This window comes from Pygoscelis adeliae, unplaced genomic scaffold (genome assembly GCF_000699105.1).
Source record: "Pygoscelis adeliae isolate BGI_AS28 unplaced genomic scaffold, ASM69910v1 Scaffold38, whole genome shotgun sequence".
NCBI classification, from domain to species: Eukaryota; Metazoa; Chordata; class Aves; order Sphenisciformes; family Spheniscidae; genus Pygoscelis; species Pygoscelis adeliae.
This window is the reverse complement of record NW_008825614.1, coordinates 14,660,545-14,676,907: the sequence shown is the minus strand read 5'-3', so window position 1 is coordinate 14,676,907 and position 16,363 is coordinate 14,660,545. Positions and strand designations below refer to the sequence as shown.

General features: G+C 38.3%; 1 protein-coding gene across 1 annotated transcript in view; it reads right to left on the bottom strand.

Annotated features, from left to right (window-relative positions):
• Nucleotides 1-12,796: 12,796 nt before the first annotated feature.
• The window catches only part of KDM7A (lysine (K)-specific demethylase 7A), a gene marked incomplete at its 5' end in the record, with an annotated part of 38,571 nt that continues 35,004 nt past the window's right edge, over nt 12,797-16,363 (bottom strand). The window contains 3 exons of the mRNA XM_009333044.1: nt 12,797-13,047; nt 13,834-14,110; nt 15,247-15,332. Of these exons, the coding sequence (XP_009331319.1) occupies nt 12,953-13,047; nt 13,834-14,110; nt 15,247-15,332 (458 nt within the window). The remainder of the gene's footprint in view (nt 13,048-13,833; nt 14,111-15,246; nt 15,333-16,363) is intronic.

Below are 16,363 nucleotides of genomic sequence, written 5' to 3'. Positions count from 1 at the left end.
ATAACATGAAGTTATATAAATATATGAATATGTAAATAAACGAATAAATGAACGTATATGAATTCTTTATACACACTCTGCTAGCCAGGTAGCAGAAACAAAATCTTGGTGTCAGATCTGCCTCTGCTCAGAGCCTTTCTGTCAAAAACTGACTTGACATACTTCGAAATTTTCAGAACAGGGCATCAGACACTTTCTTCAGGGTGGGCTAGTACAAATCTTTGTTAATCCTGCCCATTTTCAGTACATAGCCAAAATGCCTCATGTCAGAACTATTAAACCCAGCATCTTGCATTACAAAGGCTCGTTTCAGAAACGTTCTGCCCAGGATATCCTTCTGATGACTTGGCATGGAACTGTACAATAGCTGATCTACGTAACATCAGAGGATCTATTTTTCCCACTATCTTCAGCATCCCTTCCTTTTTTTCCTCTGCTGCTTCCGCATGATCACTGTCTCTTTTTCAGCCTAAGAGGTGCAGACCATAGGCTTCCAAAACCTAGTTTGCTCAGGCACTGTCTCACAGAGAGAGAAGTGGATTACACCAAAGAGCAGAGGCACAGCCTGGCCCTGTGCCAGACTGCCTTCTTGTGTAGACAGTATTTGCCTCAGCAGTCAATCCCCACTTCTGGGAAACGCAGGGACTGAGTGAGCTGCGCACACGTACACACAAATACGTACCTTTTCTCCTGCGTACTTCTAAGATAGCTTACGAACTCACAGTGATGCAGGTCCTATGTTTGAAAGTGATCTGTAAGTCCCTTGCCATAACACCTCCGAGAGAGAAAAGCTTCTTTTTCTGAATTTTACTCTTACGCCTTTTTAATTTCCCAGCTATTGATGTTATTGATGATGGTGGTGATGGTGTCGATTTGAAAGCCCTTTGGGCTGTTGAATTTTATCGGCTATTCACAGGTATGGCAACCTTTGGGCTCCCACTGCATCGTCAATTAGCACCTTAAGATATCAATACCGTTTGAGAAGACAGGAAAATCGGCTAGCAACAGTTGCACCCAGAAATGCCCTCAAAGATTTGGAGAATTCGAAAAATGTAGAAATGGAAGGCCAGAGACGTCTTAGCTTACATATGAGAATTACATCAGTGAAAACTACTAAGTACTTTAATGCAGTAACGCTGCAAAGCATAGCCAAAAAATTAAGTGGAGAAAAAAATAAAAATCAATATAGCTCCCTAAAACGCCCAGTAAGATTTTTGTAGCCATCAGCTACAAAAACTAAAAATCTGTAGAAATAATCCGTTTTTCAGACTTGTGATTTTTAACTGGCATCAAACTTGGCTGCAACAGAATACAAGCCTAAACATAAGAGAGTAGTGAAATGGACTAAAAAAAAAATTTTTTTTTATTTTTTATTTAGAAGTCACTAAATATCCTCCAGTTCAGATCCTTTGCAAAACCAGCCAGAAACTGGATCCATTATAGCCCAATCTTCCTGGCAGCTGATAAATTCAGGCAGAGAGATCCAGAGATCTTAAATAATTCTCAAAGAGGTCACACGGTTTACATGTTTGCTTTAGATGTTTTTATAGAACAGGAAATGTGTCTGCTCACCCTCTTTCCGTCCTGTTACTACAGTGACTGAAACACCAATGATTCAGTGCTGCAGTGATAACACGGCTTTCCAGGCTAAGCTGCTACATTATTAGGTGACTGAAACATTGAACAAAGCTATGTTCCACTCAATTTCATTCAAAGTAACAACTGAGGAACGAAACATAGCAAAATGACAATGGTTTAGAAAGTTTTTCCAAAATTGCAAAATGGAGAGGTTCACTTCGTATTATGCCCATAGTGTAAGTGAAAGACTGATTTGGAAAAGTAAGATTTAAATAATACTTCAAAATACTCAAACTCAAGATGACCCCAGGGGTTGCATTTATAAGAAAGTTCACACCATTCCACGTATCAGCTGGGATACCTCCATATTATGTCTGTCCTGTTTATCACAGAAACGTGCTTACCCTCTCCAAACCGGACATCCGTGCAAAGGACAGGGAGGCCACCGATCCAGGGAAGCACAGAAGAACCCTTCCCCGTCTGGAAGCAGCCCCCTGTGGGCAGTGGCTGGGGATGGGAGCCTTCCTCTAAGAAGACCCTGGTGAGACTGGTCAGAGCTTAGTCTGGCTACTGCTTCTCCCCCGACACAGGGGAAAGCAGCGATGTCCATCTTTTGGGGTCCCACCACTTCCATGCTCTTCACCACACGGGCTGGCAGGGTTTGAATACGTGAGGAAAGAGGTGAAAAGAACAGCCCCACAGGAGCTGGCATGTCAACCAGTCGAAACAGGAGAAATCCCTTCTGCCTTTTGCAGGTGTCTCGGTGAAGTCTGCAGACTGCTGCTTCAGTCTCCTAAAGGGCACGCGTTCCTCTCCTCACCGGCCCATTACTCTGACCCTTGCTGCTCGCTTCCCTCACCAGTACACCCCAGAGGCCCTCGTCACGTTAGCAAAACAAAGGTTAAGTTACAGCAGCACAATCCAAAGCCTTCCCCTTAAATTAATTCCTGGATAGGAGAAAGCAACTCCCAGGCAGCCGAGAGGATCACCCTGCCTCCTTCCCACAGTAGGCTGGACTGGGAAGCACCAAGACAACTTTTTTTCCGGGAAAGCACTGGGAGTTCTGAATCATCGGAAGCCTTGACCGAGGATCCCAAAAGAGCAAACTGCAGCATCACCTGAAGACCCTTAGAAGCACAGCTACATGTTTAAAGATATGTCACTACATCAGCTGAGGCATTAATTTAGACCTCATTAAAATCAGTGTACGCGTGTTCAGCAGCTGAACTGGTTAGAAATTAAGGGTAGGATTAAGGTGTGCAAATCTAAGCAGATTCTTCCCTAGAAAAAGGAAACCGTGGTGCTTCTAGCCAGAAATCAACCCTATTTTGGCCCTATTACTTGCAGCCATTTCTATCACCTGACAGTCTTTTAGGTATTAAGCCCATTCAGTATAACTCCTCCGTGCAGGTGAAACAGTGAAAAATCTAGCATTCCTTTTTTTTCTAATTAAGAAAAAATTACCTCAATTTATACATATGGTTTCCCTTCTATTCTCTACCACTATATACATTTTGATCCGATTAGTCAACATCGCATCTTTAAGATCTCAAGTTATACTGTAACCCGTGCTTTAGTGCTTCAGCTAATGACTGGAGGTACAGGCTCCACAGAACTTTTAACAGATCAGAGATTTCTTTTTGTGCTGTTCCCAATCTTTTAGAGTCCTTTTCAGTGAACCATAACAGTCTGGCACAGAATGATACTCAGTTTTTTCTTCAAGCCATGAACTGTAAAATACAGTGAGAGTTAGCATCAGCGCAGAAAAAAATTGAGAGATCTCTGGATGTCCCAACCAAGTGGAAAAGGTTTTAAATACAGTATTTTAAGAGTATCGACAGCACTGTTTTGTTGTCAATGAAAATGTGTAATAAAAGGATTAGTGAAGACATTCCTTTAATCATAGTTATGGTAAAAACACTAATATTACTGGAGTTTGGTAGCTGACATTCTATATTGTTTAAAATTCTTTGAAACTAGAGGCAACAGAAAACATGGGACAGAATAAATATATATATGTGTGTGTGTACATACACACACACTTGATACTGTACCTGCCATGGTTGAAGACAGTTTGAGTATAGTAAAAAAATACATATATAGATCCTGTGGCCTGCTAACGCATTTCCGACTTCCTCAGTTTTGTAATCTTGTGAATGGTCCTCTTTTTGAAGTTATTGTGTTTTTTTAATGTACTGAACACATTAACCTCAGGGAATTCTGCCTTATTCCTACATCTCTTCCTAGACACTACATATATTATGCCTTCAATCCATCCAAAAGACATCATTTTTCTCCTCAATTACTATAGTGCTATTTAAAATGTACTTTAAACTAAGAAAGCTCCTAATGGCAGCATTACTGAAAACAGTCTACAAGCCATCAGTTCACAGCAGTGGCCCTGTATTGTGAGTACATACACAAGGCAAGGTTTGTGTAGAGAGGAAATGTCTTACATCTGAACCACGAGCGCTGAACATTACATTTATTTCCCACTCTTCAAATATGTCAGTTGGTCTAACACCTATCACTTCTCCTTACAAACCTCACTCATCGGGTAACTGTGGGATGTGTAACAGGAAATCTCTTTCTGCCTTCTGTACAAACTGAAGCCCTGCTTTAAGGGAAATCCTCTTAATATTGAAGAAAATGGATCAACAGAACCAGTGCCTAAAATAATTTCATGTAGCCACAGAAGAGGTATGTTATACAATGCTTTTGCATTTTCCCAAAGCATCTCACTAATACCTCTTCTCTGAGCTGCTGCAAAAGCCCGGGGAGAAAGAGATCACCCAGATGCCATGTCCCATTTAACGCTTGGTTTCCCTCCTAAGACTACGGCAATTCAGCATCACTTGTGGTACTTAGTTTTACGACAGGCACAGCTGCCCAGCAGTCCTTGGAATATGATCAACTCATTTTGCAGTAGCGCACCGCACAGCTCTCAGATTTTTCTCCTCCCCGCTCCCAGAGGACCTGGGCTGAATACGGACAGACTTAGAAGCAAGAGGGTCCCTCTCAATGCTAACCTCATCTGAGCCACCCAATTCTGACATCACTTTCAGGACGGTTGGCACGGTAAATACACTCTCTGAATGCTCTCCTTCTTCAACAGGTGTAACTCAGCGAGAACACAGAGGTTAGCTGCCTCTTGAGGAGAAGCACTTTAACCACATGGGAAGAGCTCTGTTCAGTAACCAACACGATGGAATTCCAAACAATTTCTACGAGTGCTGGTTGAGCACACGAAAATCCTTACTGGGCCAGACCAGTGATGGATCTATTCACGGATCTTTTGTAAAAAAAGCAAGACCTCTGTAACTAGAAATCAACAACTTAAGAATGAACCACACCATTTAGTATCTTTTTCAAATTAATACTAGCCTGAAAAAGCTGCCTAGTTAAACCACATTTCCACAGCCCAGATCCTATTTTAGGAGACCAGAGTAGCAGTTTCCAGAGTTTTGTTGGCTTTCAGTTTTACCGGAACAAAAAGTCGACTTGCATCTTTATGACTTACCACCAAGGTGTATGATTCAAGGGCAAATGTTTCTTCCAGATAAATATCACATTCTCAAAGTACGGGCGGGAACTTTACTCACACTCATTGCAGCAAATAGAACATTTCTTATAAGAAATAAACTTTGGGCAAAGCATCACAAACAAGGAGACTCTTTGTATACTGTTCTTTTAGTTGACTTATATGTTCCAAAGTAGAGTATTTTTTCCAAGACCAAGGCAAATACAGCAGGAGCAGTACAGATAAATAGATCTATCAAGCCAAACACAATTCTTCAAAAATTTGCAGTGCTTATTCTAAAGACTGAATATAATTGGCTTCAGAGAAATGGGACCTTAGTCTAGACAAAGCAAACTGTCCTATTAGCCAGCTGTTAGGTGGAATACTATGAGCTCTGGCAATGACAGACTTTATTCACTGTCTTGATCAGCAGCTATTTCTTCCGCAGGTAAAGACTTTAGCCATTGACCGCTGTAGAAACAAAGGCATTTAAAATTCCTGGTTGTATCAGAATGAGTAACAATAACATTCTGGTTTTACAGTTTCAGTCCCATTAACTTTTGGCTTGAGACAGTTGACATTACTTACCAGCAGTAAAAGCGTAATTTCAAGGGCTCCCAGAAGAAATACTTCTATACAAAGAAAAAAAAGTTCCTATAGAAACCAACACTCAGCATGATTGACTTCACCATATTCATTCTACTACTCAGGTTTCCACCATCAATCCAAAGTTATATCTAAACAAAACAAACAAGAAAAGGTTTGGTTGAATGTGTTAACTAAGGAGCCACCACAATAGCTTCACAACTTCAGCAGGTCATGACAAACCCTCTAGAGAAAGAGTTGAACTTCACTAAGTGTACACAAAACCAAGTTTGTAGGCACTTTGCAAGGGGGTACTCTACTTCGAAAGCAGTAGAATACTGTTGATTTTTTTTTTTTTTTAAAGGAAGACAAAACAAACAACTTCAGTCTTCAGATACCAAGAAGGGTATCTTGCCCATTCCCTGACTTTAGAAATTCAATTCTTTTGCCGTATTTAGTAGCCTTGAAATCTTTAAAATCCATCTGTCCATTAGGAAAGAATAATCCAGGTAAGTATTTCCCCATCCTCCCCAAATAGAAAAGCAGAAAACCAGAAACTCTGACTTTTAATGGAAATACAGCTCCAGGTGCTGAAGGCTATCCAGTAGCATTTAAAGCACCACTCTGAGATATTTCACTTATTTTCCAGTGTTATTATCCTACCTATTATCCATCAAACAGCAGTCACAGAGAAAAGCTCTGGAGCATAGCTGGCAAAAACAAAAGGACAAAGAGTAAAGGTGCTTACACAGATTTTCATATGGGTATGAAACTTGTATTTGTGACCCACTGAGGCGCTCTCTTAAGTCCATCACTTTATTTTAAGACCAAAACGTTAGTATGAGCAGCGAGTTCAGTGTGACAAATCCAGATGAGTCTGATGGAAATGCGTAGGTTGTAGCATTCTTCTTCAATCACAGTGATCAAGACTCTTTCAAAATACATGGTTGCTCTGACAGACAAACAGCTCTTTCAGATCTTTGGCAAATCTTTGGCTAACCAAATTTAAAATCAGTTTTAAACACATTAACTGAAAAGATGTAAAGGCATGTCAAAATACAGCAGGAACTGATTTCTGGGCATAAATATATTTAATCTTCATCTCCTGTACTTAAATCATGATTTTTCCTCATGATTTCTTACTCCACTCAAATGAAATTTGTTTTGAAACAGCACAGAAGTTTCTGCCCCCAAAATCTACAACACTACCATGTTTCAAACTTTAGGCCACAGAACTTACTGGTTTGTTGGGTTTTTTTTAGACTATTTCAATCTTATACTTAAGCAGTACGTAGTTTGATGAGGTCAGCATTCTTGTTCTTTGTCTGTAAAGCACCTGGCACAGTGAAGTCCTGGTCCATGAACAGATCTCCTAGTCGTTACAGTCAACCATAAATTCTCTGTAAACTAAAAGCCAGGCTAAGAAGTAAATTTGAGCAGCTGCAGAGGATGCTCAAATCAAACACCTTTTGCCACCTCGTTCTTCCAATGCCATTGCTGCATCATTTATCTAAGGCTCTCGTAAAGTGACCATCACTGGAATCTAAGCATCCGCCCATGAACATGCACTGAAGCAGTTCAGTAGCATGGAGCACTGTTTGCAGAAGAAAATGCATTACACAAAGTTGGAGTGCAACACAGTAATGCTTCCGTTACCCCCAAGTAGAGTACCCCCATGCAAACACTGTACTGCCATATGGAGTCAAAATAGGGACCACTGACAACTGTAAACCAGAAGATGATGTGTGGTGGGAGAAGTCAGCAGATAAGTCATCCAGGGTAAAAGCAAGTACGACAAAGTACATGGAAATGTGAAAGAGAAATCTCTTCTTCCAGAAACTGCACACACTTCAAGGAAGGGGGGGGGGGGGGGGGGGGGAACACGGACCAAACAAAAACCAGAAATCAAGAGATGAGTCAGTCATCAGTAGCATGAGACAAACCCGAACAAAAACCAAGAGCAAGAACATGAAAATACCATGACGCACTTCTTACAGTTCTAGATCTGCTAGTATGATGGATCACAAACACTTCCACCTCCCTTTTATAATAGGATTCAAAAAGAATATACACATCTTCACAAAATGCATTTAGTTACCACATAACATACTTGGATTGAAATGAGATTTGCAATTTGAAAAAATAAAAAAAAAAAACCCACAGTATGAGAATATTCCCTCTCACATTTCTCCAGAAAATTTCTTCTTTAAAATGTGACAAGTAAAGGGCACAGAGATTGGACCTAGAAAAGTATTTTTCTCCTCACGATATTCTGTACAGTTTTCTGTATTTATGCTGAAGCAAATGAGAAGTCTGAAGAAATTAAACGCTTTAGAGTGCTAAAATCAAAACATAAGCAATACAATTTTTTAATTTCAGTATTTTAAAGTACAGAAAGTGGAAACTATGAATATCAAATACAAATTTAAACAAAGCCACTTGTCCTCCCCTAGAATAATCAATGTGAACTACTTATAGAAACTTACAAATTTAAAGTAAAATCAAAACAAAATAAATACTGTACATACACTTTCCCTGCCTGCAGGCAAAAGAGGATGGGAAATACTGTTATGAATTGAAAAAAATGCTCTTAAAGCTGCAGCATCCCATTTCCCAGCCAAATACTTAACACAGTAGTGCGTTTCTGTAAAAAGGAAGACACACATACACCGATCCCTACTGAGCAGACAAGCTAATATTTTCAGAGACATTAGAAGGAAAGATAGAAATTAGACTATGAGAGTAGAAAAAGGAGAGGAAAAGACAAACGGGCCAGCAAAACGTTACTACAAAACTAGTAAATATAGCCAAGAACTAGCCCCCTTTTTTTTTTCTTTTTTCAAAATTCCATGTTTTTTTTTTTAAAAAAAAGATTCACCAAAGCATTGGCAGCAATAGACATTTCCCAGCAGAAGTGACAATACATATCAATATAATCTCTTAAAGTGATCCCTTTCATTCCCTTCCCACAGCATGAAACTCTTATGGCTTAATTTATATTAAAAGTAGAAAAAGTCTTTTTTTCCAAACAGAAATGCAGCCTATGAAGAACATGCATTTCCTTATCAGTGCTACTTATATTTCCCATCCACTGCATGATTTATCACTCATACGCTCCCACAAAGAGGGTTACTAGGGTGTTTTTTGTTGGGGTTTTTTTTGGAAAAATGGATGTTGCAGCTTTTAATCTTGTTTAACCACAAACAGTAAGGCCCTTGGTTCCATTTGTATTTCTTCTGTGAAAGAGTAGCTCTGGGCTCACTCAACCCCAGAGCTACAAACAGCTTTTAATGGTCTGGAAGTATAAGTGTAATGTGAATGAAACTCTGGAAAGACACTAGATTTGGGGGTCGTGGTGAGGGTGTGAAGGGATAGGTGGGCATGTGGAGCTTAAATAGGGCACTAGTTATAGGCTTGTAGTACCGGGTCATTCTAGTTTCAGTTCTGCTTAGTCTCCACAATTACCAAAAAGGGGGTAGCAAGATTCACATCAGCTCTGGCTCCGAAACCCTGCAAAAATTTTCAATGTTTACAACTTCATGGCCTTGTGAATGAAGGTAGCTTATGCCATATAGCAAAGCCTAGGGACAGCTGAAGCTTCTAAAATGTGATCATGACATTGTGCTCTCTTGTATCTCTACTAAAGGTAACATAAGCACTTCAACCACCAAAAAACCAAAACCCCCAAATCCCCCATGTGATCAGAAAGCAACAATTTTAACTCTCAACATCTAACCCTTTCAAAATTGTCTTTAAGAATGGATTCATGTAGAGTATTACAGGTTGCATAGGTAATCTACCTCAGAGGTCAACAAAGGCTACCTTGTAGCCACGGTTTATTAGCAAGTATAGTACGAGAAGAAAAGGGAAAGTTGCTGGAAGAGTCTTTGATATAGTTTCTAGGTGGTCTTTCCATTTTCATGTTTGGTTTTCTTTTTTCAATTTCAGGAACGTGAGAACTTAGAGAATGAGAAAACCCCTACAATATTTCACTTCCTATTGTTCTGTCAAAAAAAAAAAAAAATAATTAAGTTTTATGCCAAATCCAAGTTCTCTGACTTTTCAAAAAGATTATCCTTGAAAAAGAGTTACTATAGCAGGCTTAATTCTCTTTGTTGTCCAGCCAGTGTTCCCTACTCCCTCCCTCTTCCACCCCAAGTGAGACAGCAAGGAAAAAAATAGGGCTTTTTCTCTCCACTACGACAATACAAGGTTCCGTCCATCTACAGAAAGATTGGTGCAGTAGTGTTTTCATCTATAACACAATAAAAATATCCCTACATACAAGTACACAAAACAAGTGAGGTCACCACATCCTCTTCATGAGCTACCAGGAGACTTTTTTTTCCCTTTTTTTTTTTCCTTTGTTTTTTCTTTTTTCTCTTTTTTTTTTTTTTTTTAATACTGCTAATCATGGCAATTTCTTTTAAATTACTTGTTCTGAGGTGGAACATTAGAATTAACTTCTGCTGGAAGCATGGATATCTGAAGAAAATGGGAATGAACCTCTGCCTGTTGACAGCCTGTGAAGAGACTATTACATAAATTCATGACAGCGGAGAGCCACTTTGAAAAAAAAGTTAGAAAGTAGAGTAAAGAAAGAATAAAATCAAGAAGAAATAATATATATGGGTCCAGCCACATCTGTGTTCCAATATTAAGATACAGATAAATAATGCGGATGGTCAGAAAAGAGACTTTGTATAAGCCAGTCACATGTACAAGAAAACATACTCCATATTTTAAAATTCCTTACTCCAGATTCTATTCTGGCATACTTCTATTTCAGGTAAGTGTTCTCAAGAATCTGCCTTTAAGGAGAGAGAGCTCATTCTTCATTCTGCTCTGAATCTGATTGCTGCCCTAAACCGGAATTGTCTATTTTTAAAAATTATACAGCCAGCAAGAAGTAAACAGTTTGGGTTCAATATGCTAAACCTAAAACAGTTTCCAAAGCCTGGCAGGCATTAATCCATGTGCTCAAGCTTAAGCAGAGAATATTTATATGGGTATATAATTTTAACTAATATTGACAACAGTTTATTTCTTTGACTTTGGTGAGAACATATTAGAAGGTAGTTAAAATATTATCTTTTAACTATTTCCATCTGGAAAACATAGCACCTGAAAACAGCAAGTACTTAAGAGTCACTTTCAGCACCTGTAGAGTAACTCTTAGCTTATGTTCTGCTTTTTAGAAATCCTTTGTTACCTCCGTTCCCAATAGTCTAAACAAGGTTGCTAGCTTGCATTAAATAAAAAAAAAAAAAAGACTGAAAACATGCTTATGTGAAACCATAATTAGCAAACAAAAAAAGGTTGAAAAAATTCACCCATACGCACACACACAAAACTATAAAGTCAAGTCAATACAATGTAAAAGCAGGGCTGCAAAAAACACTCCTAAGTTATAATTCTCAAGCTCCAGAGGAAGTAAAGCCATGAAAGCTACCTGACTTATTTGCAGTTGCATTATGTTTTGATGTTTCTCAATTTAGAAACAGGATAACATAGTGCTAAATAGTTTTGACCCTGCAACAATCAAAAACACCTGACATCAGAACCATTTCCATAAATTTGTAAAGACATTCCTAATCTAGCCTACATAAAAGTAACTCTGCACAAATATTCTGGAAAGTCCAACTGAATTTGTTTTTAAACCACAACAAGAGAAAATAATTCCAGTATAGAATATGGAATAAGGAAAAACTGGTATGGAAAGTTAAATCAATTCAATGACTTGGATAGCTATGCCTGAGTATTTTTACTCTTAGCAACCAAAAAAAACCCCCAAACAACCAACAATATTGTTGTCACTAGCATATTAATGTTTTCATTTTGGCTGGACCCTGCAAAATGCCCTTTTTCCAGAATCAAGTAAAAGTATTCCCCCTTCCACCTTCATCCTCATCCCCCAAAAGTTAAATATTTCATTTTATATTACAGAAAAATACAAATTTTAAATCAAAATTATTTACAGTAATTCAGAATCGGCATTTGCTATCAGCTCTGTATGAAGCCTGACACAAATGATCATTCTGATACCAGTAAGCTACTTAATGCTTATATACGCACCAGTTAAGACTTTTAATTGGCCGTCTCGCCCAGCTTTGAAAGCAACACATATTCTCCTACCTTCCTGACTCTTCAGTAAAATGTGTTTAAAGTACAACACTATTTTAATGCTTCTTCCACGCTACATTAAGTAATATGCCAAATCTTAAGACTGCAATGTATATCTTATGAGTTATTTCAGAGTAATTGTTCTGAAGAAACATTTATCTTAACTGATGTCCCTGTTTCTCCAAAAAGATATATTATGTTTCCCTCCTTTGTACCAACTCTTAAATAACCTGTACAAATACAATTTCAGGGAGCCTTTTTACAGAAGAAAATCATCACTGATAGATCATCAGGAGGAAAACTATGCACTCCAATTTGGAGGAAAGGGGTGCAGTTTAAAACAAGTTAGCTACTGGACTGACATAAGAAGATTCTTCTGTCTTTAGGAGTCTCTTCTAGTCCATCAAATAAATAAATCTGTATAAAAGAGGACAGGTCAAAAAATAATCAAGCTGGCAGAGAATATGCAATTTGCAAGTCAAGAGAAGCACAGCCAATAGCTTACAAAAAAAGCAGGAAAAAAAATAAAAGATTCCATATGCCTTAATTTAAAAAATAATTAATAATGCATCTCACCCCTATTTAAGACTATAACCTGAATATCAAATTTAGGAGTCCAGACTAATCACAATTAATGTGGCTCTCCACTGCACCAAACATACATTATCAAAACAATTAAAAACTTTCACATTCTTAAATCTAAATTAATAACCTCCACAAAAAAAGTCTTCCAAATAAATAGGTTTTTAAAATGAATTTAAAAGTTGACAAAATCTATCAGAAATAAATTATTGATAAACCACCTTCATCATCTTCCCCTCATTAATTAGGTCAGAAACTACCAGCAACAAATGATATTCAAGCCCTGATGAGAGACTATTTCTCACAGTCCATGTCTCTCTAAAGATTTCCCCATTCCCATATGGTTATTGCTGAGCAGGTGTGGCACAGTGAAAATGCAGCATTGGGTTGGTTTTTTTTTTGTTGTGGTTTTTTTTTTTCTTTCTCATTTTTGTTCATCAGGCAGTGTTTTATATGGTACATGCAAGTCTGCTTCAAGCAGAGGAATAACAGCAGCTCCAGGCTCTGTTGACCTCAATACTGGTCTGTGTAGGAAAGACAGCAGTAGTAGAAGTAGCAGCTACATTAAACAAAGAAGCGTGCATGGCCATTCCGGTTCAGCTTCAAGATCTTCCCGAGGCGCTGTTTAGCAGTTGCCATTCCTTTCTTTGGACGTTTGCCTGAAAAATGAAATCAAGTACTTCAATCAGGAATTTCAGAACAAATTTTTATCATCATAGAACAAAGATGAAACCCAGCTTTCAAGCTGAAGCAGGCAAAATTTTCACCTGAATCCGTTTCAAAAAAAAAAAAACCAAAAAACCAGCAAGCTCTTCATTTGTCTGTTTGGGAGCAAACAAACAGGGAATCAGAATTGTAAAAAAACAGGAATTATTTTCCCTAAACTCTGGCTAGCATTATCATAATTAAAGCAATTATATTATTTACAAACATTTCCAGTCTAGGGAAGGGCAGTGGGTGTGGTAGGGGAGATCCTAAACTGAGTTTCCTGAATTTTGCTCAAGTAAGTTATTCCCTTGAGTAAATTATAGAAAACAAAATAGAAACCAAAAACTAAATACGATGATCATCAGACTATTTTTTGAAGTGTCACAGCTTTTAAACCTTCACTTCAATAAACAAATCTGATTCAGGCCAGTGTTTCAGAGTATAGCTGTAGTTCTGTTCCCTGTAATAAATGCGTAACACATACACCTGCAGAGGTGCAACAGTAACTATGAGAGTTTCATCTGGCCACGCACCCAGTTAGATCTCTCTTAATTCCACCTCCACACATTCTGTGCCAAAAACTGAGTGTCCACAGGATGCCCATTTCATATTTTTCCTCAAGGTCTAAGCCTGTCCTTTTTTCAGTTTCTGCACCTAACAGCTCTTTTTGATGTTTACAAGCTGCTTTTCCTCATCTTCCCCCCATCTGGCAAGAGGACAACAGAGATAAACATTACCTTTTGTCGCCTGGTTGCTGATAGGGGGTGGATTTGATGCTGGCCTCTTTGTTGGATGAAGTGGTACAGACAAGGATGTTTCACCATACGGCCTGTCAGGGCTAAGACTGCCATCACTCAGCCGACATTCTCCTTGAATTAGATTGGAGTCTCGTGTATACTTGCCATGCTGAAAACTCAAGCCGTTGTTGTGGACTATACTTCTGTTGTCCTGAACCTTATGATTGGCTTCTGATGCACCCTCTTTCTTGATATATTTTTGACTTTTACTTGCATCCTAGTGTGGAAATGAGAAGAAGAAAAAAAAGTGGAAGTTGATACCTTCCGGCTACAAGTTCACTCCAGTTTTTCTAATTATACTACTGTATCTTTGAAAAAGATATTTCAGTTCCACCGGTGTCTGACCACTTTATGAGTCCATCATTTCTTTTAGTATAGATACCTCTTAAAAATAAGATACAATATAGTATCTCTGTGCAAGCTTTTCCATATGCACTTAAGGGCAGTGTTATAGATTAATTACACATACTAGTGTACTCAGTTTCTCTGCTTTTTGGTTTTAGTTTGCAGTGACCAAAACAGATGCAACTACTCTTGATTAAACTGGCCACTATAGCAAGCCATACCATAACTATTGACTACGTGAACAGGCAATTTGTTTTCAATATTCAGCTGATGAGAGTACAAATGCTAAATTGGGAATTACAAACTGTAAGGAGTATCATGTAGTTAGATATTCTTAGGAAAAAAACAACCTAAAAAGCGTGCAGTTAAAACATAGCTATTAAACAGCATTGTTGTTTTGCAACTTTTATTGTTCTATTGTTCTATTTAATTGTTCTAGTGAGCCTAATACAGACAAGTTTAGAAATATTAAAGTTCAGAGTGTAAGACACACAACCTTTCATTTATATATTCCTTGCTGGATTCCACCTGGACATCAGAAAGTAAAAATATTCCTACCTGCTGGCTGTTGAAAGGTTGTATCAGTTTGGCAGTATCAATTTCCTAAGCAAGTATCTTTACTATAAATACTATCAACAGGTTCCACTTGTTCTGATGCTCTGGTTGGGAATAACAACGAATAAACAATACAGTGCTTCCCCCGTCAGACTGAATGTAAATTCACACTTTCTTTATGAAGTACTTTTTATTTTTCAAGATACTGCCCTAAGCATCTTAATACTAGCCACTATGACAGAAGAGAGTTTGAAAGGAAAAAAAGAAAAAAATCAAAACACCACCAACGAAAAAAGCATGACAAAAATATAATAGTTACCAGCATCAGAAGTATCTATTATCAGATGTGCAGTGTGGAAAGATCTGTCCACCATGCTTTCTGTACTTACAACTTCAGGATCTCTTTTTCCCATAAAAATTTTTGTGTTCAAAACATTTAAAGTGTTGCTTTACCTGAGGGGTAATCCTTGAAGCTTCATTCAGGTGTCTAGCCCATGCTGAAGTCCCCAGGTCTCTTTCCTCTTCCTTCACAGACCTACCTAAAGAGAAGTTCAACAAGCTTAAATTTTAAAATAAAAAACTAGGAATACAAAGTTAATTATACATTTGAATAACTTTAGAATTAAAACAGGAAAGAAAGGAAAATACAATGGAAAGTATTTCCTAGGTACAAAATAAAAGTTGTCAGAGCTGCTCGGTTCTACACACTAAATTGGGAAAACAATCTCACAGTATAAAATATCTTAATTAAAGATCCATATACCACAATAAGAAGGTCAGACAAATATCATCGTTCAAATTTGAAAGTACTGATGTTGAAGACAGCTTACTTTCTTTGTTACGCTACAGGTTTCAGTTTTCTACCATGGCTTTGTTCATGAGGAGTTCATACGAAGATGGACATTGTCTTTAATTTTCAGGTATTATTGATTGTATTGTTTCTAAGCACTGATGTGCTATTCAGGTACAACATATGGAAGATCTATGCTGATAGGCCTATAGAAGAAGTGTCCACATTGAAAACACAGTTACAATACAGTTAACTTGTAAAATTAAGGGTATCCCAAAACACCAGTTCAATTTGAATTTGGAGAGACCGAAAGGTTTTTTGCAAAACCTGCTAGCTAAGAAGCACAGTTTCATCTTCTTCATCCATGCATGGAGTCTGATAAGTGTACTGGGTCTGTCCAGAATAGAATTTCCTCCTAATAGTCCATATGGTGCTGTATTTTAGATTTGTGGCTAAAACAGTGTTGATAACACACCAAAGTTTTGGCTGTTGCTGAATAGTGCTTGCACAGTGTCACAGCCTTCTCTTTTCCCACTCTGCCCCCTGCAGTAAGTAGGCTAGGGGTAGGCAAGAGATTGGGAGGGGACATAGCCAGGACAGCTAACCTGAATTGGTCAAAGGGATATTCCATACCATATAACATCACGCTTGGCAATAAAACCTGGGGTAGAGGAAGAGGCTGGGGGGAAAGGCAGTCTTCCAGGGTAGTCATTGCTCAGAGACCGGTTGGGCATCAGTCTGCTTGCAGAAGGTGGTGAGTGATTGCCTTTGCACCATTTG